General features: G+C 40.0%; 2 protein-coding genes across 5 annotated transcripts; both read left to right on the top strand.

The window, feature by feature from the left end:
* Positions 1-325: 325 nt before the first annotated feature.
* Positions 326-9,668, top strand: LOC148356575 (macrophage-capping protein-like). Of its 4 annotated transcripts, XM_088347596.1 has the most exons (9): positions 370-446; positions 523-547; positions 2,523-2,637; positions 4,102-4,295; positions 4,369-4,523; positions 5,887-6,048; positions 7,395-7,544; positions 7,629-7,715; positions 7,782-9,668. In XM_088347596.1, exons 3-9 carry the CDS (start codon positions 2,591-2,593, stop codon positions 8,553-8,555), a joined length of 1,569 nt encoding a protein of 522 aa, XP_088203722.1. In that variant the 5' UTR covers positions 370-446; positions 523-547; positions 2,523-2,590; the 3' UTR covers positions 8,556-9,668. The 4 variants fall into 4 exon arrangements, with proteins under 4 accessions (XP_088203725.1, XP_088203722.1, XP_088203724.1 ...); XM_088347599.1 differs by lacking the exon at positions 2,523-2,637 and having other exon boundaries at positions 326-446; XM_088347597.1 differs by lacking the exons at positions 370-446; positions 523-547 and adding an exon at positions 2,765-2,839 and having other exon boundaries at positions 2,606-2,637.
* Positions 9,669-12,408: 2,740 nt separating this feature from the next.
* On the top strand, positions 12,409-25,085 carry capgb (capping protein (actin filament), gelsolin-like b). Its single transcript, XM_088347600.1, has 9 exons — positions 12,409-12,694; positions 17,194-17,387; positions 17,461-17,615; positions 19,722-19,883; positions 21,861-22,010; positions 22,095-22,181; positions 22,263-22,395; positions 24,695-24,786; positions 24,900-25,085. The coding sequence occupies exons 2-9, from the start codon at positions 17,195-17,197 to the stop codon at positions 24,966-24,968; spliced, it is 1,041 nt and encodes a 346-aa protein (XP_088203726.1). The 5' UTR covers positions 12,409-12,694; position 17,194; the 3' UTR covers positions 24,969-25,085.
* The last annotated feature ends 1,948 nt before the right edge of the window (positions 25,086-27,033 follow it).

Here is a 27,033-nt window from a genome sequence, read left to right as displayed (position 1 = left end):
ATTTTAATGTTTATTAAATTACTTGAATACACCTTGATGATTTTCAATTAATTTTAAATTTTGTGTTCTTCATTGATGATTGGATGGTCTTTTGTGATCTGGTTGAATGTTTATTTGTATTAATAGTTATAGTTACTTAGCACGTGAGCATTTTTTTTACATTAAGCACTATGTCTTACTTTTATTTAAGCAATTATTTGGATGACTACTTTTTACTTCTACTTGAGTCATGTTATTCTGAAGTAACAGTATTTTTACTCGAGTAACATTTTGGCTACTCTACCCACCTCTGCTTCATAGCAACAGCTAGTAGTCAAATAATACACACTGTACCTTTAAAATACAAAGTAAAATATTATGGCGGTTAATGTCGTTAGCTTTAGTGATCGAGTTACGGGATGAATTCAAGCGATGTCAATTCAATCTGATTTGGCCAACGGGCAGGGGTAGGAACGACGTGAGTCAGACTGTGAGGGAAACAAATCTAACTTCATCCCTTTTTTCTTTTTGAGGGTGCTACAGACAACTAACGACCTTCTTGTTCAAGGTAAGTTTATCAATTGACTCGTGAAAGTACTTTTAATGCCGAATTTCTTAATTTGTGTATCATAAACCAATCCCGTCGGCAAGGTAATGTCAACACGTCTGTCAACTGACTTCCCTTTTTTTATTTGTCGTTGACGAAAAACTTTTCAAAACTCCTTCGAATTATTTTATTGGGTGAACTTTTCTCCACATATTGTTTCCATGTAAATTTATAATTTAATATATATGAAAACATTTACAAATGGGGTAAAAATGAGTTTTCTATCGGGAAATGAGCACGGCAACGGCCTTTTACAGTAAATTGAAAGGGTTTCAAAATGGCTCCCACTTTCCTGACAGATGCCACTCCATACCTGTCAACCTCCACGGCACCATGCCCTTACAAACTGTCGTATTTTCCCTTACAAAATACGAAATAATCTTACACCATTTTTTTCAAACGTGTTTATTTATGTAGTTTGACATGTTATATTGTAAATGTGTTTCGTTTTATCATATATATTGTTAATTAACATTATGTTGTGAGATCTTGAGTTGCTCGTTTGAATGAGGTTTATTATAAAAAAAGTTCAAAAATTAAGTGTGGAAGGAAAAAATACATGGAAATATAATTAAGTAGATTAATACATTTTCTTATTCAAATTATTTATTCAATTTCTGCATTAGATTATTGTTGGTAATATACTGATTAAAGGGATAACCACAAACTTGTCTTTTTTCATTTTCTCATTTTATACTTCCTTTTTTTCTGAGCTTCTTCATACAACATAATAATTTGTAATCTAATGCACCAAAGCAAGTGAGCCGTTTGAGAGCCGTCCCTCTTTAATGAGTTGAGCCGAAAAAGCCGGTTCTCTAAAAAGACGGACCTCCTTTCACTACATCAAACCGCTCGATTCGTTGGCAACGAAAAAAAACGATACCGAGATAGAGGCTTCTGCGGCGAACTCGTTTGACTTGATTGATTTGCTGTTTCGTGATAGTCTGTGTATACTGGATGGTACCCATCATTGACAAATTTGCGTTTTTCCTTACAGATTTTCTTGTACGTTGTACACGTATTAAAATGCATAATAAACATACTTTGTACGGCAAAAAACCGTACAGGTTGACAGGTATGCCACTCTATCCACCACTCTTTTCTACTTCTCCTAAGTTGCTTTAACAAAAGAACCTAGTGCTTTCCAAATGCACTTTCTTTGTTTACCTTTGACTCTCTTTAAGTTTGGGGACTGCAATAAGTAGGCGAGTGCGATTAAATCATAAACGTGACTTTTCAACTATTTAACTCGTCTTCTCGTTGCTCTTTAGATTTAAATTTGTATTATATTTGCTGCCATCTTGTGGTTGACGGTAAAATTACAGCAGGTGAAAAAAAGGGCCACATTGAAAGCTGTGCGCGTGCAGGGTTAAAGGGACAGTGTGTCTTATTTAGCCTTCCAGTGGTAAAAAACGTCATTCATTAAAAAAACCTATATTGATTAATAAAGAACAGATGCATCAACCATTCAATAAAAATGCTATTTTAAGTATTCCGAGGTCGAGAAATATGTATTTATTCTACATAACTCAATGGAGCTGAACTGTTTGTCAGCCATCGGTTTGCTAAGGGTACCCAAAAATCTTGCAAAAGACTGGGCAGAAGAATCTTTAAAAAATGGTGCAGTTTGGTCACTATTAGTCTCTGTAATTTGTGTTTTTATCACTCGGTTTTGGTTGCACTACACAATGCAGTGACAACTAGTTGTCAAATAATACACACTGTCCCTTTAAGCATACCTGTTAGACCTGAGTGACAAACATGTGCAAAAGTCGAGCTAAAAGATTATATTTTGTAATTTAGTGTGAAGATAAAAAGGCTCGAATCACCCTCTGAGGAAAAAACACTATACAAAAAATACATTTAGACTTTTGACTCACAAGTCTATGAACAGGAATTGATTGTTGGCAGTATTTTTGCTCCATGATGCGTACAGAAATATAAATGTGACTATGAATATGGTGACTGCACTTTTCACAATCGACATTGGGGCAAGGTGAGCTCATGATGGACTTTACATCAGGAAAACATGTTTTGGCGTATCCGGGAAGGTAAGAACCCGACTCAAGCACAAGGCCGCCCTCCCCAGGTAGGCTTTTATCCCAGCGGCTTCAGTTCCCTTCCCCCTGGCTACCGAAAGCAAGCCCAAACCTTTGAGCACAAACTCCTCGCCAGAAGACCGTCGCTCGAGTCTTCGTAGTGCTTTGGGATGGAGCCGGAACGGGACAGCGAGGCGCCGGGCCACGTCATCCAGTTGAGTGTCTCCCACATGGATTCAAACTCGCATCTCCATTTTGTGGGAGGGTGTTTTGTGTTTGATTATTCATCTTCTAATGATGGACCCTTTGCACCCTTTGCTTTATGATGTTATTAAAAGGAGAATTGTCTCTTACAATGTCTTATAGTAGGGTTGTCAAACTCATTTTTAGCTTGGGGGCCACGTAGGAGAAAAACTATGCTCATGGGGGCGGAATAGTAAACTAATGGCATAAAAAGGTGTGCCTTAGCTGCAGGGCGGGTCTTTCAAGAGGCTCACAATTCAGTTGTGATTCAGGTATGTATGCTTCAATTATAAAGCAATTTATTGAGGGTTTTTTCCCCTCAATATTTTTTTTTCTTCACTAAGATTTAAGGGTACTGTCTGGAATTTGAAAATGTTCTACTTGCTGATACCACATTCTGGCTTAAATCAGCATTGCAGCCTCCGTCAAGCTGCTTATGTGGTTCATGCAAGTACTGTACGTACAGTTCTTTGACGCGCTTGAATTTTTCATCTTTTTGGGGGTGTGGGTTGGCCTTTGAACTGTATTTAAAACGGTCCCTTTCTTACTCTTGCCATCTTCAAGCCACAGACGGATCACAGTCACCACTGGCAATAGATAACCCTCCCCCTTTTAGATTTGTTGCCATAGTGACTACGGATTTACAGGTTTTTGTTCAGAAAAAGTAACAAGTTTACATTTTTGTTGGCGTCCCGTTGCTATCTTTAGTGTGGTTTTTTTATGTGTTTATGTAAATTTGCCACAATAGCAGATTATGTTACTACACAAATGACACCTGGCATTGCCCTTTTTAGTTGTTGAAAAAAAGCCCACAACGCGCTGTGCTTCCTGTTTGCCTTTTTCATATTTAGCATCTGATAAGGCAGCGCACGTAGATTTGGCTCTCTCCTCTGTTTGGCAGGCAAGATGCAGCAGCAGGCTCTAAGTTTTTTGGTTTGAACAAATTTATTGACACTAAAAACAGAAAACAATCATGACAATCTCAACAGCAATTAAGTGTGCCTGTTAGTCTCACAAACAGGCATAAACTTAGAGAGTGGCTGAGTGCTCTGAATGAGAAAGAGAAGGACTGAGCTATCTACATATAGTAGCGGCGGAGGAAATTGGTGGATGGGTGAAGTATCAATACCAGAACAATAGTATCGATTTGATCCAATTACTTGTTTAGTATTGATATTATCGATATTCGGATCAATCCCCCCCACCCTACTGACCGTGCCTGCTTTTGTGCAGCATGCTCCCTTTCCAGGCCGCAAAGGGTCAATTCGGCATAGAGGCCCGTTCACCGGGACTCCACGTATGGAGAGTGGGGAAGATGAAGGCGGTTCCACTTCTTCCTGCTGAGGTTGGTGTGTTCTACAATGGTGATTCCTACCTAGTGCTGGAAAACCGTGGCGAGGAGGGATCCGACCTCCACATGTGGATCGGTATGTTTCTACTCCCCGCCAGACGTTCCCTAGGCAAAACCCCCACGATTTCTCCTGTCATGTCGAAATACAGGTGAGAAGTCGTCAAGCGACGAGGAGGTGGCGTGTGCAATGCTTGCCATTCAACTGGACAACTTCCTGGGAGGCGATCCCCTCCAGCACCGGCACTTCCAGGCTTATGAGTCTCCCGAGTTCATGAGTCTTTTCCCCAGAGGAGTCAGCTACAAGGTCTGGCTTTCACACCGATCGCCCTAAACGAAATTTTTAGAAATCTGTCATGTTAATAATTGGATACATTGTACATATTTTTCAATTCTTGAACAAAAGTTATACACATAGACATTTTAAAGGAGACATATCTTCTGATATCTAGCTATTATACAATAAACAATTGTCTTTAGATATTTAGATCTGACTTTCGATGCAATGGCAATGCTTTTCCTTATATAATATCTTGGTTATCCTGGTGTAGACCAGTGGTCTCAAACTCAATTAACGTGGGGGGCGCAGGAACTAGGGTACAGGTGAGATTGGGTCGAATCGGTTTGTCTGCAAAAAAGGCTCTGATAAAATTATTCCATTGGTCACAAATCTCTTTTTAAAAATTGCTACATAAAATAACATAGAAAAGCATAAAAACAAGAATTAATATGAAAAAAACAGTCAATCAGTAGTAAATGAATCTATAAATCATTAAGACAAGATTATTAGTTGACAAAGACAACACTCTTCAAAGCAAAACAGCCATTGATGCTCTGCGCTGGACTCTCAGTGCATTCAAAGAACTCGTCTTAATAAACAAATGAAGAAGGTGGGTTCTGTTGTGGGCACAGAGCTGGACAGCCTGACAACTGTAGCTGAAAGATGGGCATTAAACAAGCTGCGGTCAATCATAGACAATTCATTACATCCACTTCACAGGATCATCTCCAAACAGAAGAGCAGCTTCAGTGACAGACTGCTGTCACAGTCTTGTTCCACGGACAGACTGAGGAGATAATTTCTTCCTCATGCCATGAGGCTCTTTAACTCCAGGAGTAAAAGCCCACATTAAACCCCATCCCCACATTTGCATATTACCCTGGTTTTATTACAGTGTGTATTTTCTTTAGAACTATTTAAATACTCTATATCAATACGTTATATTGGGTATTTTTGTATTCTATATCTTTTATTTTATTATTTTATTTTTCAACACAAGGATACTGCTGGAATTGTGAATGTCCCTACGGGGATGAATAAAGTAGCTATCTAGCTATCTAACTATCTTTTACATATTCCCCCCCAAAAAACTCTGGCGCTAAAATGTTTTCAAGTTATGTTCCAGGCGTTTAAAACTCAAGTTTTTCAAAAGAGCCGCTATTTTATATACACTAATCCATATGGAGAGTGAAGCAAAATCCAAAGTATACTTTGTTTTTAGCAACAAACTGCCAATTACAAATCTCCTAAAGCTGCAGAAAGTTGATTCAGATGGATATGCCCCTATTGAAATGAAGTTGAATTCTAACCCACTCAAGGGCACAAGCTGCTTGTATTGGATCACAACACACTTAGCAAATGATTGTTCTGATCAAAATCCACTTTGCAGGACGGCGGTTTGGAGTCGGGCTTCAGGAGTCCTGCAGGTTCATCTGCTGCCGTGCAGCGTTTGTACCACATCAAAGGAAAATGCAACATCCGAGCCAAAGAGGTGGAGCTGTCCTGGAAGAGCTTCAACAAGGGAGACTGCTTCATCCTGGACCTTGGAGAGGTGAACGCACATGTTGCCACTTCAAAACCAGCATAGGAGAACTTTAAATTCAACAAGTCAACAAGCGGGGCAGCACGGCCGCGCAGTGGTTAGCGCGTGTGCGGCACAGTTCTGAGGTCATGAGATCGAGCCTTCCTGTGTGGAGTTTGCATGTTCTCCCCGTGCTTGTGTGGGTTTCCTCCGGGTGCTGCGATTCCCTCCTTGCATGTCAGGTAAATTGGCCGGTCCAATTTGTCCCTAGGTGTAAATGAGCGAGAGAATTGTCTGTCTCTATGTGCCCTGCGACTGGCTGGCAACCCGTTCAGGGTGTCCCCTGCCCACTGCCGGAGTATAGCTGGGATTGGCTCCGGCACCCCCATGACCCTACTCAAGATAAGTGGTGCAGATAACGAATGAATGAATGAACGAATGAAAGTCAACAAGCACATCTAAATTCTAAGTGTGTTTTTGGGCAATTGCAAACAATACTTGTTCATCTCAAAATGCTAGTATTAGGAGAAAAAAATAATGCTGATTTAGACAAGCTAAGGCTCATTTATCAAATAAAACATGTTAAGGAACACAGTCTGTCAAAAATTAATTCCCGGACACGCAAGATTTTTAAGTTATTTGATTTGTTTTCTTATTTTTAGCACAGCAATATCAAATAGCTTAATGAAATTAAATAAGTGATTAAATAGATTCACCTGTACTACTAGATATTGTTTATATAAAAAGGGAAAAAAAATAGTAATCTGTTTTCAACTACTGATGATGAATGTTACAGTTAAAGGGGAACGGCATGCCATTTGCAAAGACAAATCGGAGCATTTTCCTTCACACTAGACAATGTCTCACAGCATACTACTTTGCAGATGTCCAATAATAAAAACAACCGCATTCTTGATTGCATGCAAAACTAATCAGAACAAACATCGAGTTATTAATTTTCATGAACGAGCACATATAAATGCTAAGTGTGTTTTTAGGTGAATACATACAATACTTTATCATCTAAAACTGCTGCATTGGCCCCAAAAATAAAAGTGCTGCTTTAGACAATATTAGAAACAGAAAAAAAAAGACAATGCAGAGTTCGTAGCAATTGCTACGGCAAGATAAAAGGTCGAAGTTCAAATATTCTTATTATCAACGCATGTCTGGTTAATGAACCTTGTTAAGTCATCTTCCATGAACGCAATACTCACACAAAGATCAGGCTTAGGCCACAAACATCGGAAGAGGAAATTCTTTCCTTGCAAATGGAAATCAAACTAGTGTATTTTGAAGAAGTAACACAAAAGTAGCAAAAGTCTGAATCACTTTCCAAAAGAGCGCTCGCCAAATGCCCTCCCTCACGCTTGTAGGTCATTATGTCCTGGATCGGATCGCAGGCCAACGTCTTTGAGAAACAGAAGGCGAGGGAAATCGCTTCCCTGATTTGTGATGCGGACAGACACGGGAAAGCTCGCATTGTGGATGTATCCGAAGGGGAGGAGCCTGAGGAAATGCTTCAGGTAAAGACTGAGAAAGCCCGGCATTCCCATCCTTGTGCAGCCTGTCGAGAAATCGGATAAAAGCTCTTGAGGTTTTGTGAGCAGGTTTTGGGACCGAAACCCGAGCTTGCACAAAGCGCACCGGAGGAGGACGGACAAGCGGATGCCTCAAACGCCGCCTCCCTCTACAAGGTGGCCGAAAGCTCATTTTTTCGCTTAACGCCCTTCATCATCCCCACTCCAAACCTCTTTTGACAGGTTTCAGAAGCCACCGGCTCCATGGCCTCAACCAAAGTCGAGGCAAAAAGCCCCTTTGCCGAGGAACTGCTGCTGCGGGACGACTGTTTTATTCTCGATAACTCCCCTACCTCCTCCTCCTATTCTCCAACCTCACCAACCTACTCGCCTTCCAGTCCGCGTTATACGCTGCAGTCGCCCACCCACACGCCCAGCTCCCCCCCATACAGCCCCAGCTCCCCAACCTCGCCTAAGTACACCCCAACTTCCCCATCGTCCAGTCCCAGGTCGCCAGAATACACCCCCACATCGCCCAAGTACTCCCCTACTTCACCCAAGTATTCCCCTACCTCGCCCAAGTACTCGCCAACATCTCCGACGTACACGCCCACTAGCCCGAAATACTCCCCTACCTCACCTAAATACTCGCCCACATCGCCCAAGTACTCCCCTACTTCCCCCAAGTATTCCCCTACCTCGCCCAAGTATTCCCCTACCTCGCCCAAGTACTCGCCAACATCTCCTCCTTATTATCCAACTACATCCAAGTACAGCTCAACCTCGCACACTTACTCCTCCACATCTCCGACGTACACGCCCACTAGCCCGAAATACTCCCCTACCTCACCTACATACTCGCCCACGTCTCCCAAGTACTCTCCTACATCACCCACGTATTCGCAGACGAGCCCCAAAGGATCCACATACAGCCCCGTCTCGCCTGGATACAGCCCCACTTCACCTACTTACAGCCCGGCCATCATCCCCGACGACAGTGACGAAGAGAACAACTGAGCAGCTGCAGAGGAGGAGTGCTTAAGGTCATCAAAGCTGACAATTTCAAGAACACTAGGGTGTTTTTTTCCCCTTTTAGCCTATCACATTCAATTCTTTTAGATGTTGGGCTGGAAGAGAGTATTCTGAATGCTGCGTCTTTTTAGAATTGGGGAGAGTGGTTTCCCATTTAATCTCACTTCATTCCTTTTTTGGAGCTGAACTGTGTTCACGGTGGTCATGCATGCCGCCACTCTTAGTCCACCTCCCCTCACAAACTGAATGACGCCTTCACCAGCATCCTCCCAACCCCTGACAAAACAACAAAAAGGATCCATTGTTTCAATAACACCGCAAACTCTTATTTTTCATCAAAATGGTTGACACAATGAAGAAGTGTGATGCTTGTGGGTATTTCATGGTTGTTCAACTGAAGTATGACCAGACCCTGCCAGATCTGAGTTCAGATTAAAATTTTGACTATTCCATGTATTTAAGAAAGTTGAAACTACCATTTCGTGTGAATATTTCTTTTGTTGGTTCATTTGCTTAAAGTGACTCAAGTTAAATGGTTAAGACATGTTCACTGTTTTAAGTTGTGAGCCTACACGATAAACTTGAGTCATTTGAGCATGTTGGTTGATTTAATGAACCAGCCACAAGATATGGTAAGTGGCTTTGGTATGACTGCGTTTCCACATACTGTCAAGATAGTTTTGAAAAAGAAATTATATATCCTATGTTATTTTTCTTAGCTGTGTTTGCATACATCAATGTGGATTCTGTTGTATGTGACAGTCATAAAATGATTACAATGAAAGTAACTACTGTACACTGATTGTTGCCTCCTTCTGTACAAAAATGGGTGAGTGATGTGTCCTACTGCCACCTAATGAAGTTTGGATCATTTATTTGTTTCAGTTAATTTTTTTATTTTTTTGCATTTGGTAAACTTGTGCAGCCACTTCTTTTGCCTCGTCGGGGACAATGATGTCCGTTCAGAATTTGGAGGACATGCTGTTTTTGGAAGGATAGGTGAATGAATAAATAGCCAAAGAGCAGGCTAGAAGGAAGTAAATATTCCGCTGTATAGAAATGTCACTATCTCAATATGTTCTGCTTTGGACTTGGGTAAAAAATAAAGTTATACAACAAATTTTGATTACCTGTGGTTAAAGTTGTTATGCACCACTATCTTACTGAGTGTTTTTTTTCATGGTTTATTTTTACACTAACTGGAGGTCAAAAGGTTGAATTGAATGTATTGACTACAGTGACACCACGTGGCGGTTGATTGTATGGACGAACATTAATATTGCAATTTTAGTGTTGATCTGATTCAAGTAAATAACGTGTAGTATCGATACCTATTCTTGGAAATGTCATCATTGATAAACTGACATACCTCTTGAATTCCTAGTTCAAAATTATGATAAACACAACACAAACATTCTAAGTACTAAAAGGTTTTGTTTTTTATTAAATACATTGAAAACCTTAAAGGCGCTGTACGGAATTTGGAACCTTTCTCCTTGCTGATGCCATCTTCTGGCTTGTGTTATGTAGTCCCTGACAAGCTCCTTATGTCGTGCGTGCAAGTACGTGCACTTCAAATTCATCAAATACAGTACTGTACACTTTTAAAAAAATCTTTTTGGGGGTTTGGGTTGGCGTTTGGACTACCTGAAACAGGCATTTTCTTACTTTTGACACTTTTAAGCTACACTAACTAATAAAAAGAAAAAAAAACGCAGGGATGAGCAATAAGTTACTCCCCCTGTCTCCCCATACCGCCTACTAAATGTGTACTGCCAAAAGAAATGGCTGATAGGTGCAGTGGAAAAAATAACATAAACTTAAACTTTTACAACAGTTTCAGAATAAAAGGCAAAGAATTCAAACATAATGTGAAAAAAAACCCAACAGTGTCAGCATGATAAATATACCTTCCATCGCGCAATGTTTCTAAAATAAAGTGAGAAAGTGCAAATATTATAAACAATATGCAAAAAAGGGCACTTTGAGGAAATTGGTGGGTGAGTAAAGTACCAATCCAATGACAGTATTATTGAACCAAAAACATTAGTATCAATCCGATCCAAGTAGAGAAAAAAAATCCATTAACTATCATACAAACATGGATTTTTAAAACACTTGTAGGTGGTGAAATTATAATTTGTTTATACAGTATACATATCATGAACCTCACCATAAGGTACCTGACATGATTGTCTGACATCTTGCTGCTACGGGGACCCCAAAACCTCAAAAAAGGCTGGGAGGGAAAATGAGAGGTAAAATGGTGTGTTCTGGTCACTTTGAGTCTCTGTAGTGTGTATTCTTCCACGTGCTTTTAAGCACTTGTTTATGGTTGCACACTATACAGCAGAGGTGGGTAGTAAGGAGTTGCATTTACTTGAGTAAGAATTTGGACATTTTGTACTTCTAGGAGTATTTTCAAATCGTTATACTTTTTGCTTTTACTGTGGAACCTCGGTTCTCGACCATAATCCGTTCCAGAACCCTGTTCGAAAACCAATTTGTTCGATCACCGAAATCATTTTTCCCATTAAAGATAATTCCAGCACCCTGAATGTTTACCTTTTTAACATGAACGTGTAAAAATAAAAAAATCAGGTTGTGTACAAGTCATTTAGCACCCGGGTCTCCACAACAAGTGGTGAGCGGTTCATAGGAAAGGGGGCTCCATACCAACACTCTCAATGTTGGGCTCCATTCCAACACCCTGAATGTTTCCCTTGAATGTTTAACGTAAACTTAAAGCTAACCCAGGCTACTCGTACGTTCGCGTTATAGTAATCTTCCGTACGAAAGATTACGCTAACATGAACGTGAAAAAATAAAAAAAAGGATAAAGAAAAGAATTATGAATAGGATTTCTTACCTTTGTGGTGGTCAGCAGAAGGCGCAGGCAAGATCAGACACTCGCACACCTCCTTCATATTTTGCTATTATTTCTTTCTTAAATGCAATAGTTGTACGCACTACTTTTCTTTTTTCACCTGTAGCAACTTTGCTGCTTGCACTGACTTTCTTCTTAAGCATAATTAGGGGCTACAACACTTCGTACACCTATATTAAAAGCGAAAGCAAAACGAAGCACGTCCACACGCGATAACAGTTGGTCACGAAAAGAGCAACACAGTAAGACCTCGGTTATCGCGATTAATGGGGACCAAAACCACCCGCGATAAGTGAAAATCCGCGAAGTAGCGACGTACCTTCAAAAAAAAATAAAAAAAAATAAAATATATATATATATATATATATATATATATATATATATATATATATATATATATATATATATTTAGTTTCCGTCTGAATTAGTGATTTGTCGCTCATGTAGCCGGTTTGTTCGGGAATGTCAGATTTTTTTCCAGGGTATAAAAAGGTTCAAATTGTTTTGTATTTAATTGTATTTTACATCTGTAAATATTTTAATTCATGTTTTAATTGTTTTTAATTCAATGCGTTTTACATAACAAATATAATTGTTTTTTTCTATTACAATTTAGTTGTTGTTGCACTGAATACACTGCACTTGCAACACCCATTGCAGCCTGGTACTCCTGGAAGGGGGATCACCTCAAATGGGGTCTCTTCTCAAGGTTTCTTCATTTTCCTCATGTTGAGGTTCTTGAGAATTTCCTTGCCCTCATGTAGGTTTTAGATCAGGGGATGGTGTAATGGTAGTCCGTGGTTTGCAATAATCTGTGGTCTGTGCAGCCCTTTGAGACTCTTTGAGATTAAGGGCGTCACAAATAAACATGACTTGACTTGGTGGCTAATGTCATAAGCTTTATTGATCTTTCGTGCCTGCCTGAACAGGTTCAACGGGGGGATTCGTCATTCCAAGTCCAAATACTTATCCCTCTATGCAAAAAGGCACTGCGATTAAACTTTTAGCAGTTGTTTTTAAATGCGTCATTTTAAATTAAATAAGACAATAGGAGGTAGAACTCCAGTCACGGGATGGAATTCAAGCGATGTCTGAATTCAATCTGATTTGGCCAACTTGGGCGGGGGCAGGAACGACGTGAGTCAGACTGTGAGGGAAACAAATCTAACTTCACCACCCACCCGCTTTTTTTTCATATTGAGGGTGCTACAGACATCTAACGACCTTCTTGTGCAAGGTAAGTTTATCAATTGTCTCGCGAAAGTACTTTCAATACCGAATTTCCTAATTTGTCTAACATACGCCAATCCCGTCGGCAAGGCAATGTCAACTCGTCTGACAATTGACTTCCCTTTTTTTGATTTGTCGTTGACGAAAAACTTTTCAAAACTTCTTTGGATTATTTTATTAAGTGAACTTTTCCTCACGCATTGTTGCCATGTGAATTTATAATTTAATATATACGAAAACATTTACAATTGGGGTAAACGGGAGTTTTCTACCAGGAAATGAACACGGCAACGCCCTTTATAGTAAATTGAAGGGGATTCGAAATGGCTCCCACTTTCCTGGCAGATGCCACTCTATCCACCACCCAAAACGACCACGATGGTCTCTTTTCGATTTCTCCTCAGTTGCATACAACATAAGGTGCATTATTGGAGCGCTGCTTTAACAAGAGAAACCAGTGCTTTCCAAATGGACTTTTTTTTGTTTACCTTTGACTCTCTTTAAGTTTGGGGACTGCAACAAGTAAGCGAGTGCGATCAAATCATAACCGTGACTTTTCAACTATTTAACTCGTCTTCTTGTTGCTCTTTAGATTTCAATTTGTATTATATTTGCTGCCATCTTGTGGTCGACGGTAAAATTACAGCAGGTGAAAAAAAAGGGCCACATCGAAAGCTGTGCGCGTGCAGGGTTAAAGGGACAGTGTGTCTTATTTAGTCTTCCAGGGGTAAAAATCGTCATTCCTAAAAAAACTATATTGATTAATAAAGAGCAAATGCATTAACCACAAGATAAACATGCATTTTTTTAAAGAATTCTGAGGTCGAGAAATATGTATTTATTCTACATAACACAATGGAGCTGAACTGTTTGTCTGCCATCGGTTTGCTATGGGTACCCAAAAATCTTACAAAAGACTGGGCAGAAAAATCTTTAAAAAATGGTGCAGTTTGGTCACTATTAGTCTCTGTAATTTGTGTTTTTATCACTCAATTTTGGTTGCACTACACAATGCAGTGACAACTACTTGTCAGATAATACACACTTGTGCAAAAGTCAAGCTAAAAGATTATATTTTATAATTTAGTGTGAAGATAGAAGAGCTCGAATCGCCCTCTGAGGAAAAAGCACTATACAAAAAATACATTTACACTTTTGACTCACAAGTCTATGTTATGTATATTTATGTTCACTATTAAACAGAGATGTAGCAATTTTATCTGGCATAATTTTTGTATGTGTTTAATTGTGGTTATCTATAAGAAAAAAATAAATATACAACGAGATCAAATAAAGCATGGATCCGAACAAGAACACAAGATATTCAAAATAAACTGGAAAAAAACAAAAACAAATCTACCAGCAGTCACAGTTCTGTGACTACAATAAATGATTATCTCTAAGGACATTTTTTCACAAAATGTCCACAAGGGTGCGGCAAATACTAACAAATCCAAAGTAAACTAGGCAAAAGATGACTTGTAACCCCCTCAACACATACACACACAATAACACTGAACTACGATATGATGAACTTGCCACCTTACTAAGTCAGTTACGCATATTAGGTCAAGTCATGTTTATTTGTGACACCCTTAATCACAAGGAGTCTCAAAGGGCTGCACAGACCACATATTATTGCAAACCACAGACTATTATGACACCATCCCCTGACTTAAAACCTACATGAGGGCAAGGAAACACTCAAAAACCTCAACATGAGGAAAATAAATCCTTGAGAAGGGTCTGCACATGAGGTAATCCCCCTTCCAGGATGACCAGGCTGCAAGGGATGTTGCTATAACAAACAATACACAGATATTGTCAACATAAAATATAAGTTATTCATATGCTATAGAATATTAAAAAAGGGAAATCTGAGACATGTTATTTTACTTCTTCTACAAGACTGAACAACACACATGTCTGAAGGAACAGCTATGACATATTCAAAATGTCTCTTAAAGGCACAGCATGTTTAAAAGCCATGGAAATCTCCACAGTAGGCAAAAAAAATCTATTAAAATGAAAATCGTATTATATTTGTAGTATAACCATATTGACACGTTGTAGGATAATATCAAATGTGATAAAATCTTACAACCTCATAGTGTTAGGAATTATTATTAAAATGTACCGTTTACCATATTGTTTGAATTAGTTATCTGACTCCATTAACCAAACACAACCTGCATTCTCCTAACAATGCACGCTCGTTTCTTGATGGAAAAATGAACAGAAGACCGGCATTTCCACACAGGGGCAGATTTAATTTCTTAGTATTTAGCTAAGTGAACTCCATCGAATATATGGCCAAATTAGCCGAATTAGTGTCACTTGAGTCTCTGTCAAGCTTCCTCTTTCGATCTTCTGCCTTTTTTTTCCTCTTCCCGCGTTTTTTCCGCAAGCTGGTGTGCCGGCTCCTCCCATGGGCGTGCCAATGAAAGCCCCCACGTGGGGTCCAACCCCTCGCCTCAATGTCTGGAGAAACTCAAAACAGGAGAGCGTTTCTACGTCATCAGGGCCTTGTTTTCCAAACATTGCCTGCCGTCCCCCCATCAGAGTCCTGTTATCAAAAATCCCCAGCCAAATGAAATGAAATGAAATGATCTGCATTTATATAGCGCTTTTCAAGTCAATGACTTCCCAAAGCTCTTTACATTGTGCTTCACATTTCCCAATAGCGGCCGTAATCTGTGCAGCCATGTAAGGCGCTAACCTGCTTATTGGGGATTCAGTGTCTTACCCAAGGACACTTCAGCATGTAACACGGACGAGCCGGGATTCGAATTGGGATCCCTTAATCCTAAAACAATCGCTCTACCTCCTAAGCTACTGCCGCAAAACATTCCGAATTTGGAACAGCGTGACCTGAAGCCCACTCAGTGAAAATCTTCATTGCACTTGATAAATGTAACTTGTATGTAATCGTATAAAATCGTTTGTTGTAAAATGTATACAATCCTTCAATAGTTATGCTCAAAATGCATACAATTGAAGGTTTTATGTATTTCATTCTCACGTCTGACAGGAGGCAGTACAGGAGTTGATTGTTGCCAATATTTTTGCTCCATAATAAGTACAGAAATATAAATGTGACTATGAATACATGGTGACTGCACTTTTCACAATCGACATTGGGGCAAGGTGAGCTCATGATGGACCTTACATCAGGAAACCATGTTTTGGCGTATCCGGGAAGGTAGGAACCCGACTCTAGCACAAGGCCGCCCTCCCCAGGTAGGCTTTCATCCCAGCGGCTTCAGTTACCTTCCCCCTGGCTACCGAAAGCAAGCCCAAACCTTTGAGCACAAACTCCTCGCCGGAAGCCGTCGCTCGAGTCTTCGAAGTGCTTTGGGATGGAGCCGGAACGGGACAGCGTGGCGCCGGGCCACGTCATCCAGTTGAGTGTCTCCCCCATGGATTCAAACTCGCATCTCCATTTTGTGGGAGGGTGTTTTTGTGTTTGATTATTCATCTTCTAATGATGGACCCTCCGCACCCTTTGCTTTATGCTATTATTAAAAGGAGGATTGTCTCTTACAATGACTTATAGCAGGGGTGCCAAAGTCATTTTAGCTTGGGGGCCACATAAGAGAAAAACTATGCTCATGGGGGGCGGAATAGTAAACTAATGGCATAAAAAGGTGTCCCTTAGCTGGAGAGCGGGTTTTTCCAGAGGTCACAATTCAGTTTTGATTCAGGTATGTAAGCTTTAATTATAAAGCAATTTATTGAGGGTTTTTTCCCCTCAATATTTTTTTTCTTCGTTAAGATTTAAGGGTACTGTCTGGAATTTGAAAATGTTCTACTTGCTGATGCCACAGTCTGGCTTAAATCATCATTGCAGCCTCTGTCAAGCTGCTTATGTGGTTTATGCAAGCATTTCTTTGACGCGCTTGAATTTTTCATCTTTTTGGGGGTGTGGGTTGGCCTTTGAACTGTATTTAAAACCCTTTCTTACTCCTGCCTTCTTCAAGCCACAGACAGATCACTCTGACCATTAGCAATAAATAACCCTCCCCCTTTTAGATCTGTTGCCATAGTGACTACGATTTTACAGGTTTTTGTTCAGAAACAGTAACAAGTTTACATTTTTGTTTGCGTCTCGTTGCTCTCTTTATGGTGATGTTTTTTTATGTGTTTATGTAAATTTGCCACAATAGCAAATTATGTTACTACTGGCATTGTCCTTTTAAGTTGTTGAAAAAAAGTAGATTTGTCTCTCTCCTCTGTTTGGCAGGCAAGATGCAGCAGCAGGCTCTAAGTGTGCCTGTCAGTCTCACAAACAGGCATAAGCTAAGAGAGTGACTGAGGGCACTGATTGAGAAAGAGAAGGACTGAGCTATCTACATATAGTAGCGGGGCTTTGAGGAAATTGGTGGAGGGTTGAAGTATCAATACCAGAACAATAGTATCGATTCGATCCAATCACTTGTTTAGTATTGATATTATCGATATTTGGGTCAATCCCCCACCCTACTGACTTTGCCTGTCTTTGTGCAGCATGCTCCCTTTCCAGGCCGCAAAGGGTCAATTCAGCGCGGAAGCCCGGTCACCGGGACTCCACGTGTGGAGAGTGGAGAAGATGAAGGCGGTTCCACTTCCTCCTGCTGAGGTTGGTGTGTTCTACAATGGTGATTCCTACCTGGTGCTGGAGAACCGCGGCGAGGAGGGAGCCGACCTCCACATGTGGATCGGTATGTTTCTACTCAGCGCCAGACGTTCCATATGCAAAACCCCCATGATTTCTACTGTCATGTCGAAATACAGGTGAGAAGTCGTCAAACGACGAGCAGGTGGCGTGTGCCATGCTTGCCATTCAACTGGACAACTTCCTGGGAGGTGATCCCGTCCAGCACCGGCAGGTCCAGGCTTATGAGTCTCCCGAGTTCATGAGTCTTTTCCCCAGAGGAGTCAGCTACAAGGTCTGGCTTTCCCACTGATCGCCTACACGAAATTTTAAGAAATCTGTCATGTTGATTTGATACATTATACATATTTTTCAATTCTTGAAGAAAAGCTTAACACATAGACATTTTAAAGGAGACATATCCTCTGACATCAAGCCATTATACAATAAACAATTGGCATTAAATATTTAGATCTGACTTTTGATGCAATGGCTATGCTCCTCCTGCTATAATGTATAAGTCCTCAAATGTATATATAAAACTCAATTAACGTGAGGGGCGCAGGAACTAGGGTACAGGTGAGATTGGGTCGAATCGGTTTGCCTGCAAGAAAGGCTCTGGTGAAATCATTCCACTGGTAACAAATATCTTTTTAAAAATTGCTATATAAAATAACATATAAAAAAAAGAATTACCGGTAATATAAAAAACAACAGTAAATCAGTAGTAAATGAATCTATAAATTGTAAGAGCTGCACAACCAGATATCACTGTACTGTGTCGTGCAGACAAAAACAAAGAAGCACCATGTTTTGCCTTTCACAAGGCTTCGGGATTTTCGGGGTTCCCGTGTCAGCAAGATGTTTGACAATCATATCAGGTCCCTCGATATAAGGCTCATGTTAACGCCTTATATCCAAATCATAATGAATCTCATTTGTGCCTAACTGTTTGTTTCCAGGACGTAAACAAGGTAGCTTCTTGATAAACACGAACAAAAGCTGTACGTACTTTAGGTATGTAAACAAAATTGAGGACAAGGTAAAAAAAGATTGTCGTTTTTGGGGTGAGATTGAAATGTGTCACCGGGAGTGGGTGCAAGGGTCTGGCAGGTTTTGTGCTCAGGGTGAAGATACGATACTGATGTCCAGCTTGACCTTGACCTGTAAGTACCATATGCTCATTGGAGCAACATTGGTGTGAGAAACGCCGAGATGGTATTAGATGTAACGGCGAGATGCCACCTTGGTCCGCACCAAACATATAACACTGGAGAACACCCTTGATCAGGCTGATGTCATCTGAGCTGCTAAAAGTGATGGAAGGGGGGCTGGCCAGGCGCTCCCCTGGTCTGGTCGGGTTCTTGACTTCAAAATTTTTACAATAAACGAGATGTTTGTCACAGGTTTTACACATTATATTGTTATTAGAGAGTGAGGAAGAGAATGATGTGGAATGAATAATTTCTCGGAAACTGCAAAATACTGCATAAATCGTGATTCAATCATGTCGTCATTTTTTTAATGTATTAACAAATGATTGTTATAATGATGTAAGATACGATAATTTGTTTATATTAGTTATTGAAGAAGCGTCCCTTTTCCTTTTCAGGTGATTTATTCTCTGATGTGATGTTTGTTGCAAGAAAAGAAAATAAAAATAATAATAAAAATTCAAAAAATTATTGAGACAGGGGCCTTAAACGATCCTCTTGAGACTGGTGTATAAGATTCACTCTAGGAAGTACTGGGAGGTCGCTGGTTCGCGCCTCGACCGAGACATACCTAATTGGTATAATGGCGGCGCCCTCTGGCTGCGGCTGCACCGACTCGCTACAACGGGTCAGGTGTATCGACATTTCGTTCTGTGTACATTGTTACAAAGAATGACAATACAAAGGAAATTATTATTATTATTATTAAGATCATTAGTTGACAAAATCGACACTCCACTCCAAAGCAAAACAGCCATTGACGCTCTGCGCTGGACTCTCGGTGCATTCAAAGAACAGGCACACGTCGAAACTTTTACATATTCCCCCAAAAAACTCTGGCACTAAAACGTTTGTTTTTCAGGTTAGGTTCCAGGCATTTAAAACTCGAGTTTAAAAAAAAAAAAAAAAATCCCACTATATTGACACTAATCCGAATGGCAATTGGAGCAAAATCCAAAGTAGACTTTGTTTTTAGCACGGAATTGCCAATTAAAAATCTCCTGAAGCTCCAGAAAGTTGATTCAGATGGATATGTCCCTTTTAAATGAAGTTGAACCCAGTTTTATTCCAAAGGTGGAAAAGAACTGTGCTCTACTAAGTCTTTGCTCAAGTGTACAAGCTGCTTCTATTGGATCACAACACATTTAGCCAACGGTTGTTCCGAGTGATCAAAACCCACTTTGCAGGACGGCGGTGTGGAGTCGGGCTTCAGGAGGCCTGCAGGTTCATCTGCTGCCGTGCAGCGTTTGTACCACATCAAAGGAAAACGCAACATCCGGGCCAAAGAGGTGGAGCTGTCCTGGAAGAGCTTCAACAAGGGGGACTGCTTCATCCTGGACCTTGGAGAGGTGAACACACATGTTGCCACTCCAAAACCAGCATAAGAGAACTTTAAATCCAACAAGTCAACAAGCGGGGCAGCGCGGCCATGCAATGGTTAGCGCGTGTGCGGCACAGTTCTGAGGTCATGAGATCGAACCTTTCTGTGTGGAGTATGTTCTCTCCGTGCTTGCGTCGATTTCCTCCGGGTGCTCCAGTTTCCTCCTACTTTCCATAAACATGAATGTCAGGTTCATTGGCCGGTCCAAATTGTCCCTAGGTGTGAATGAGAGAGTAAGTTTTCTGTCTCTGTGTGCCCTGCCCCTGCCTGGCAACCAGTTCAGGGTGTCTGCCCACTGCGCGAGGATAGCTGGGATGGGCTCCAGCACCCCCAGAACCCTACTGAGGATAAGCAGTGCAGATAATGAATGAATGAATGAATGAAAGTCAACAAGCACATTTCAATACTAAGTGTGTTTTTGGGCAATTGCAAACAATACTTGTTCATCTAAAACTGCTAGTATTAGCAGAAAAAATAACGATGATTTAGACAAGCTAAGGCTCATTCATTAGATAAAATATGTTGAGGACCACAGTCTGTCAAAAAATAATTCCCAGCGCTAGTTTGATTTATTTTTTCATTCATGCTTCCTTTTTTAACTTTAAATCATTATGATGTATAAATGACAGTGTGATTTTCATTTGTGGTCACAAAGGCTTTGGGGATGATACAGGTTATTCATTTGGATTAAGAATTATAATGTAATCTTTGATTTTCCTTTTTTTTTTTAGAAAATTAACGGAAATACTGCTTAAAATGAGAAATGATTATCTGCCGGTCGAGGAAAAAACATTTTCTTTCATTTTAATTTTCTAAAACAAAAACATTAAAATTAAAAAAATTATATGCAAGATCTTTAAGTGATTTGATTTGTTTTCTTGTTTTTAGCCCTGCAATCTCAAATAACTTAAATAAGTGATTAAATATACCTGTACTACCCCAGGAGCAGATGTTGTTTATATAAAAAGGGAAAAAATAGTAATCTGTTTTCAACTACTGATGTAGATGAATGTTACAGTTAGTGAGGAACGGCATGCCTTTTGCAAATACAAATCGGGGCATTTTCAGGCACACTAGACAAGGTCTCACTGCATACTACTTTGCAGGTGTCCAATAGTTAAAAAAACAACAACTGCATTCTCGATTGTATACAGAATTAATCAGAGCAAACATTGAATTATTAATTTTCATGACCTAGCACATATAAGTGTGTTTTTAGGTGAATACAAACAATACTTTGTCATCTAAAACTGCTGCATTGGCCCCAGAAATAGAAGTGCTGCTTTAGACAATATTAGAATCAGCTCTTGTTGGTGATACGAATGAGTGGATGCGGCAGGGGTAAACCGGTGAAAAGCTGTCGGGCCGTGCGGTTGAACAGAAGAGTGTGTTGTGTCACCCTGACCTGAGTGACATGGCTGCTTTCTTGTGTCCCGTTTCATCTGGAGGGACGAAAGCATGACCAACTTAGGTGCAGAGGTGCCTAACTTGTTGGATGTTTGGGCATTTGGGTTGGCCATGGTCCAAAAACCTTTGTGTGTTTATTTGCTACTTTTACCCTTTTTATTTTTATTTTTTTTGTATGTGTTTGTCTTGCTGTCGGTCACCCCTCTCAAGGGATATGACCAGGGTAGATAGATAGATAGAAACAGAAAAAAAGACAATGCAGAGTTCGTAGCAATTGCTACGCCAAGATAAAAGGTCGAAGATCAAATATTTTTATCATCAACGCACGTCTGCTTAATGAACTTTGTTAAGTCATCTTCCATGAACGCAATACTCACACAAAGATCAGGCTTAGACCACAAACATCGGAAGAGGAAATTCTTTCCTTGCAAATGGAAATCAAACAAGTGTATTTTGAAGAAGTAACACACAAAAGTAGCAAAAGTCTGAATCACTTTCCAAAAGAGCGCTCGCCAAATGCCCTCCCTCACGCTTGTAGGTCATTATGTCCTGGATCGGATCGCAGGCCAACGTCTTTGAGAAACAGAAGGTGAGGGAAATCGCTTCCCTGATTCGTGATGCAGACAGACACGGGAAAGCTCGCATTGTGGATGTATCCGAAGGGGAGGAGCCTGAGGAAATGCTTCAGGTAAAGACTGAGAAAGCCCGGCATTCCCATCCTTGTGCAGCCTGTCGAGAAATCGGATAAAAGCTCTTGAGGTTTTGTGAGCAGGTTTTGGGACCGAAACCCGAGCTTGCACAGAACGCACCGGAGGAGGACGGACAGGCGGATGCCTCAAACGCCGCCTCCCTCTACAAGGTGGCCGAAAGCTCACTTGTTCGCAAGGGCTCATGTTGCTAAACACCCCTCATCATACCCACTCCAAACATCTTTTGACAGGTATCAGACGCCACCGGCTCCATGGCCCTGACCAAAGTCCAGGCAAAAAGCCCCTTTGCCAAGGAACTTCTGGTGCGGGACGACTGCTTCATTCTCGATAACGGCGCCAATGGCAAAATTTTCGTCTGGAAAGGTGATCCTGTCAGGGCAAAAGTCAGAGTTCTACTTCTGCGTCCAAGCTTTTGAAAACAGGGGTCTCAATTTTCTGGAACTAGGGTCTGCAGGGTTTGTACGAGTGCTTGAAATCCTTGAAAATGCTTGAATTTTAAGGTTGTGTTTTCAAGGATTGACGAGTGGTTGAATTTTGGGTTAGTGCTTGTAAATGCTTCAAATTGTTGCCGTGTTTCTTGACAAGTCTGCTTAAAAATGATCCCGACACTGCTCTCTGGTGGATTTACTTTGTCATTGCATTTCCTATTTAATCATGATTAACTGCAGCTGGCATTACTTAGAACGGCATTGTCCTATTAAGCGCCATCGCCCTCTACAGGTCACTCCCTAGAGGAGAGGTGCATGCTACACCTAAACAGGGCACTATGTAATGTGTATTAGTGTAAAGCTTACATATCAGTCATATACATTTATTATGGGCGATGCAAAAAACTAGGGTAGAGTTTCACAGTGTTAACTTGCATTGGGAAGAACTTACTACAACTAAAATTGTAAAATGCATTCATCATCATTTTTACCCAACGCTTATATGGTCCAGATCAGGGGTGTCAAACTCATTTTAACTCCGGGGGCCACACAATAGAACAAACATTCTCTCGGGGGCCGGACTAGTAGATTGGAGAGAAAGAAAAAGAGAAAGAGGGTGAGAGAAAAGAAAGAGAGAGAAGGAGAGAGTGAAAAACAAGAGATAAAAAGAGAAAATGAGAAAGGGGGAAAGAAAGAGAGAAATAAAATCCAAAGAGAAAGAGAAATGAAAAGAGAGAAGTAGAGAAAAAGGGAAGGGGAAAGCAAGAGAGAGATAGAGAAAGAGAAAATGAAAAAGGAAGAGAAACATAAAGAAGGTAAAAAGACACAGAGAGAGAAATACAAGTACAGCGTTTGTGAGAGGCACCAGGCTTTGGCAACATCAAGTGGACATATTTCAACCTGCTGCTCGTTTTTCTCTTGTGCTTCCCCCAGCGTTGTCTCGTGACCCGGATTCAATCCCTAAGCGGGCCTGATCGGGCCACCTGTTTAACACCCCTGGTCTAGATGGTATTTGTCTCAAAAAATGTATTGCAATTTACTCGATCTAAAAATCACATGTCTTAAAAAAATGCTCACGCAAGATTACATTCTGCATATGTAAATCGCAGATATATTTGTGGCTCTGCAAAATACACGATTCACAATAAATCTTTCTTTTAATGGTACTGCAGAAATTGCAAAATTGGTTTTGAAAGTCTTTAAAATTTGCTTGAATTTGGCCATGAACAGGGTGGTCAAACCCATGGATCTGGGTGAGATTGGGCTGAATTGGATTTTCCACAAGAAATCTCTGGTAAAAACAATCCCAGTTCTCAGATCAAAAAATGCTACACAAAGTAAGAACTAGATAAACAAAAATAAACCCCATCATGAATCATTATGAAAATAAATGAACCAGTCGTAACTGAATCCATATTGTGTGAGCTACACTTACATTAAGAGGACTGAGTAATAGTTGACCATTAGATTTTGCTGCAATGTGTAGTGCAACCGAAAACGAGTGCAAAAAAAGCACAGGGAAGAATACAAACTACCTATAGATGAAAAAAAGTCAGCATTTCATTTTCAAATTAGGTAACATGAGCAACACATATTGAAAATTGTTTTTCCCTCTATAATAGTTCTATAAGATAAGTCGTACAGATTTGTTTTTATTCCCTGAAAATACAGTACGTTTATTATTAACGTAACTATTTCTGCAAATAATCTTGTCACGTCTTCTTCTGGCATGCCTTAAAGGGACAGCGTGTATTGTTTGACTACTAGATGTCGCAGTATTGTGTCATGCAACTGAAAACGAGCGCTCAAAAGCACAAGGAAGAATACATACTACAGAGATTCAAAGTGACCAAAGAACCTTCCTTGAGTTTTCCCCCCCCGTGTTACCGTAGCAGCAAACTAGCGTGCAATTATGTCAGCTTCCTCTGCAGCCACGTCCTCTGGGTTGGACTAATTTAATGTCAAATATAAGTATTTTAAAATAAATGTTTATGTTGTCGTTTATGCGTCTTTGTTTATTTTTAAATTGTTGTTTTGTAATATGTATATTTTTTACCACCAGGAGGTCTTTAATGATACACACTGACCTTTTAAGCGTTCATATTACCCGAGGGCCTCAAATTATCATCGCACGGGCTGTGAGATTGAGACCCCTGGTTGAAATTAATTTTTGGGGCGGAGAGTTTCAAGACTTTTTGTCTTTAGAAGGGTTTTAATAAAATCCTATTTTGCAGGAGTCAAAGCTAACGCCAAGGAGAAGCAGGAAGCTCTGCAGATAGCCGACAAGTTCATTGAGCAAATGAACTACCCCAGGATGAAAACGCAGGTGCTTTCGTGCCGTCCGCCATTGCTTCTATTGTAGTTATTGCAATGAAGTTAATGTTTCGTTTAGGAGTCGAAAGTATAAACCCAACTCATCACTCTCTTGTTTTACCTCAGGTGGAGATTTTGCCACAGGGAAAGGAGACCGTCATGTTCAAGCAGTTTTTCAAGAGCTGGAACTCATGAAAGCGGAGAGAAGAAACTCATTGTTTTTTTATACTAGAAAAGTCACTATGCAAGGTACAAAGTTGATATTATATGCGGAACAGGTCTCCTCTTTTAATTAAACAAAATGGTACCAGTTGTAAGCACTTTTTTTTGTCATGTAACTATAAAATGTGACATGTGGTGAGGTTCGGTTCTGGTGAGGCACTGTCCGATTTACGAATAAATTACCTTACCTCTCTTCATCATTTGAATGACAGAGCAAGAAAATCAGGAGCGGGCAAGCATTTTAAGTCACAGGCCACATGGGGTTAAAATAACTTGCCTGTGGGGCTGGCCCAGGAGGAAGTAAACATTGAAAGAGACATTGGCAACATGTCATCAAAAAAATGTTTATGTAAATTACAAAGCACCTACAATTCTGGGATGTTTTAAAGTAAACATTTAAACAAAAAAAATTTTTTTACCGTTATTTTGAAATTTCACAAATGAAAACAGTCTTTATTATGGAATGAATTACTGATTAATTTCTTTCTTTTGTTTCAACAAATTGTCTTATATCGGATACTTCGGTAGTACATGAGGGAAAAAAGATAATGTAGACCTATCTAATTTTCTCATTTGAATTTTTGAATAAATGTAAATGCAGACATCTACATGTTCATGTTATATATTTTTGTATATTTTTATGATTAGATTAACGTATTCAAATTGGGTTTGAAACACTAACATTAACATAAAATAATAGATTTGGTTCTGGTTTTTAAACACTAAATTTGATCAAATGCATCGAGAACTTAAAATACAGATGGTCCCGGCTCAGGAATTTATTCCTTTCTTGAAATTTGATAAATGTTTCCTTGATAAATAAATCATTACAATAAATATCAAGGACAGAAAAATGTAGCCTAGACATCAGTAAACATATTTTTTTTATTCTTATGGAGACACCAAAGAACACTGGGTACTGGGGTTAGTTTACCCGTGTATATATATATATATATTATATTTTTACAGTTTTTTGTTTGGTGGGCCAAATGTATGTTGGGGCGGCAGTAGCTCAGGAGGTAGAGCGATCGTTTTAGGATTAAGGGATCCCAGTTCGAATCCTGGCTTGTCCGTGTTACATGCCGAAGTGTCCTTGGCTAAGACACTGAACCCCCAATACCCCCAATAAGCAGGTTAGCGCCTTACATGGCCGCTATTGGGAAATGTGAAGCACAATGTAAAGCGCTTTGGGAAGTCATTGACTTGAAAAGCGCTGTATAAATGCAGATCATTTCATTTCATTTCATGTAAAGGCCTGACGAGCTTCACATGGCCTGTGGGCCGTCGTTTTCCCACCCCTGATTTGAGCTGTAGCATAGGAAAAAAAACATTTGATTGTTTTAGCTTATACATGAAGTCTATGTGCTTCCTTCTTTTGAATAAAATTGAGTAATCCTCCCTGATGAAGAAAAGTCCATGCAAAAAAAAAAAAAAAGTATTCAATGGCTTAATTTTCTGTTTGCTAATATTAACACCGATTTTAATGTTTGGTGCTGAGGTGTGCAGCAAATCCGAATCCTTGGTCTCTCTACTGCCCTCTGCCCTGAGGCAACTGAATTGCGTGCCTCACTCTGCATCTGCAGACAATTAGCACGATAATACGTTACATACGACGGTAATCGTATTAATACTATTCATAAGTTGAAGTAAAAATTCACCGATTTTGACAAAGAAAAACCCCAAATTGTGAAGTTTAACGATAAAGAATTTTAACACTGAATCAATATAACTGATGTATTTTAAATTGTATATTTCCGTGACGAAGGGCGAGGCTGCCTCCACTGACTGCACGTCACTGGTGCAGTAAAAGTTAGCTCTGATCCATGGAAACCGAAACAGGGCAAATGTTAAACAAAAACAAGATTGGATGAATATGCCCCTCCTTACAATAAACTCAATATGTGCGTCACACTCCGTGTTAACCAAACATTTACCATCAATTATGTAACCATAATTCCGAGCACTCCCTCTCTCTAATGGGGGAGCTTCTTGAAGATAGCCTGCCAGGTCTCTTTCCTCATGAATAAAAGGGTGCAAA

Source organism: Urocampus carinirostris, chromosome 11 (assembly GCF_059441175.1).
Source record: "Urocampus carinirostris isolate Australia breed hairy pipefish chromosome 11, RoL_Ucar_1.0, whole genome shotgun sequence".
Lineage (NCBI taxonomy): Eukaryota > Metazoa > Chordata > Actinopteri > Syngnathiformes > Syngnathidae > Urocampus > Urocampus carinirostris.
Note: the sequence above shows the minus strand (reverse complement) of the source record. Positions and strands in the feature narration are given on the sequence as shown.

What these genes read in the sequence shown, in the direction of transcription:
- capgb (XM_088347600.1), top strand. Translation starts at nt 17,195, where the DNA reads ATGCTCCCTTTCCAGGCCGCAAAGGGTCAATTCAGCGCGGAAGCCCGG. An exon ending in CGACCTCCACATGTGGATCG is followed by an intron (nt 17,388 to 17,460) that starts GTATGTTTCTAC and finishes GTCGAAATACAG; the next exon opens with GTGAGAAGTCGTCAAACGAC. An exon ending in ACCCCAGGATGAAAACGCAG is followed by an intron (nt 24,787 to 24,899) that starts GTGCTTTCGTGC and finishes GTTTTACCTCAG; the next exon opens with GTGGAGATTTTGCCACAGGG.
- LOC148356575 (XM_088347596.1), top strand. Translation starts at nt 2,591, where the DNA reads ATGATGGACTTTACATCAGGAAAACATGTTTTGGCGTATCCGGGAAG. An exon ending in TCATCCTGGACCTTGGAGAG is followed by an intron (nt 6,049 to 7,394) that starts GTGAACGCACAT and finishes TCACGCTTGTAG; the next exon opens with GTCATTATGTCCTGGATCGG. An exon ending in ACGCCGCCTCCCTCTACAAG is followed by an intron (nt 7,716 to 7,781) that starts GTGGCCGAAAGC and finishes CTCTTTTGACAG; the next exon opens with GTTTCAGAAGCCACCGGCTC.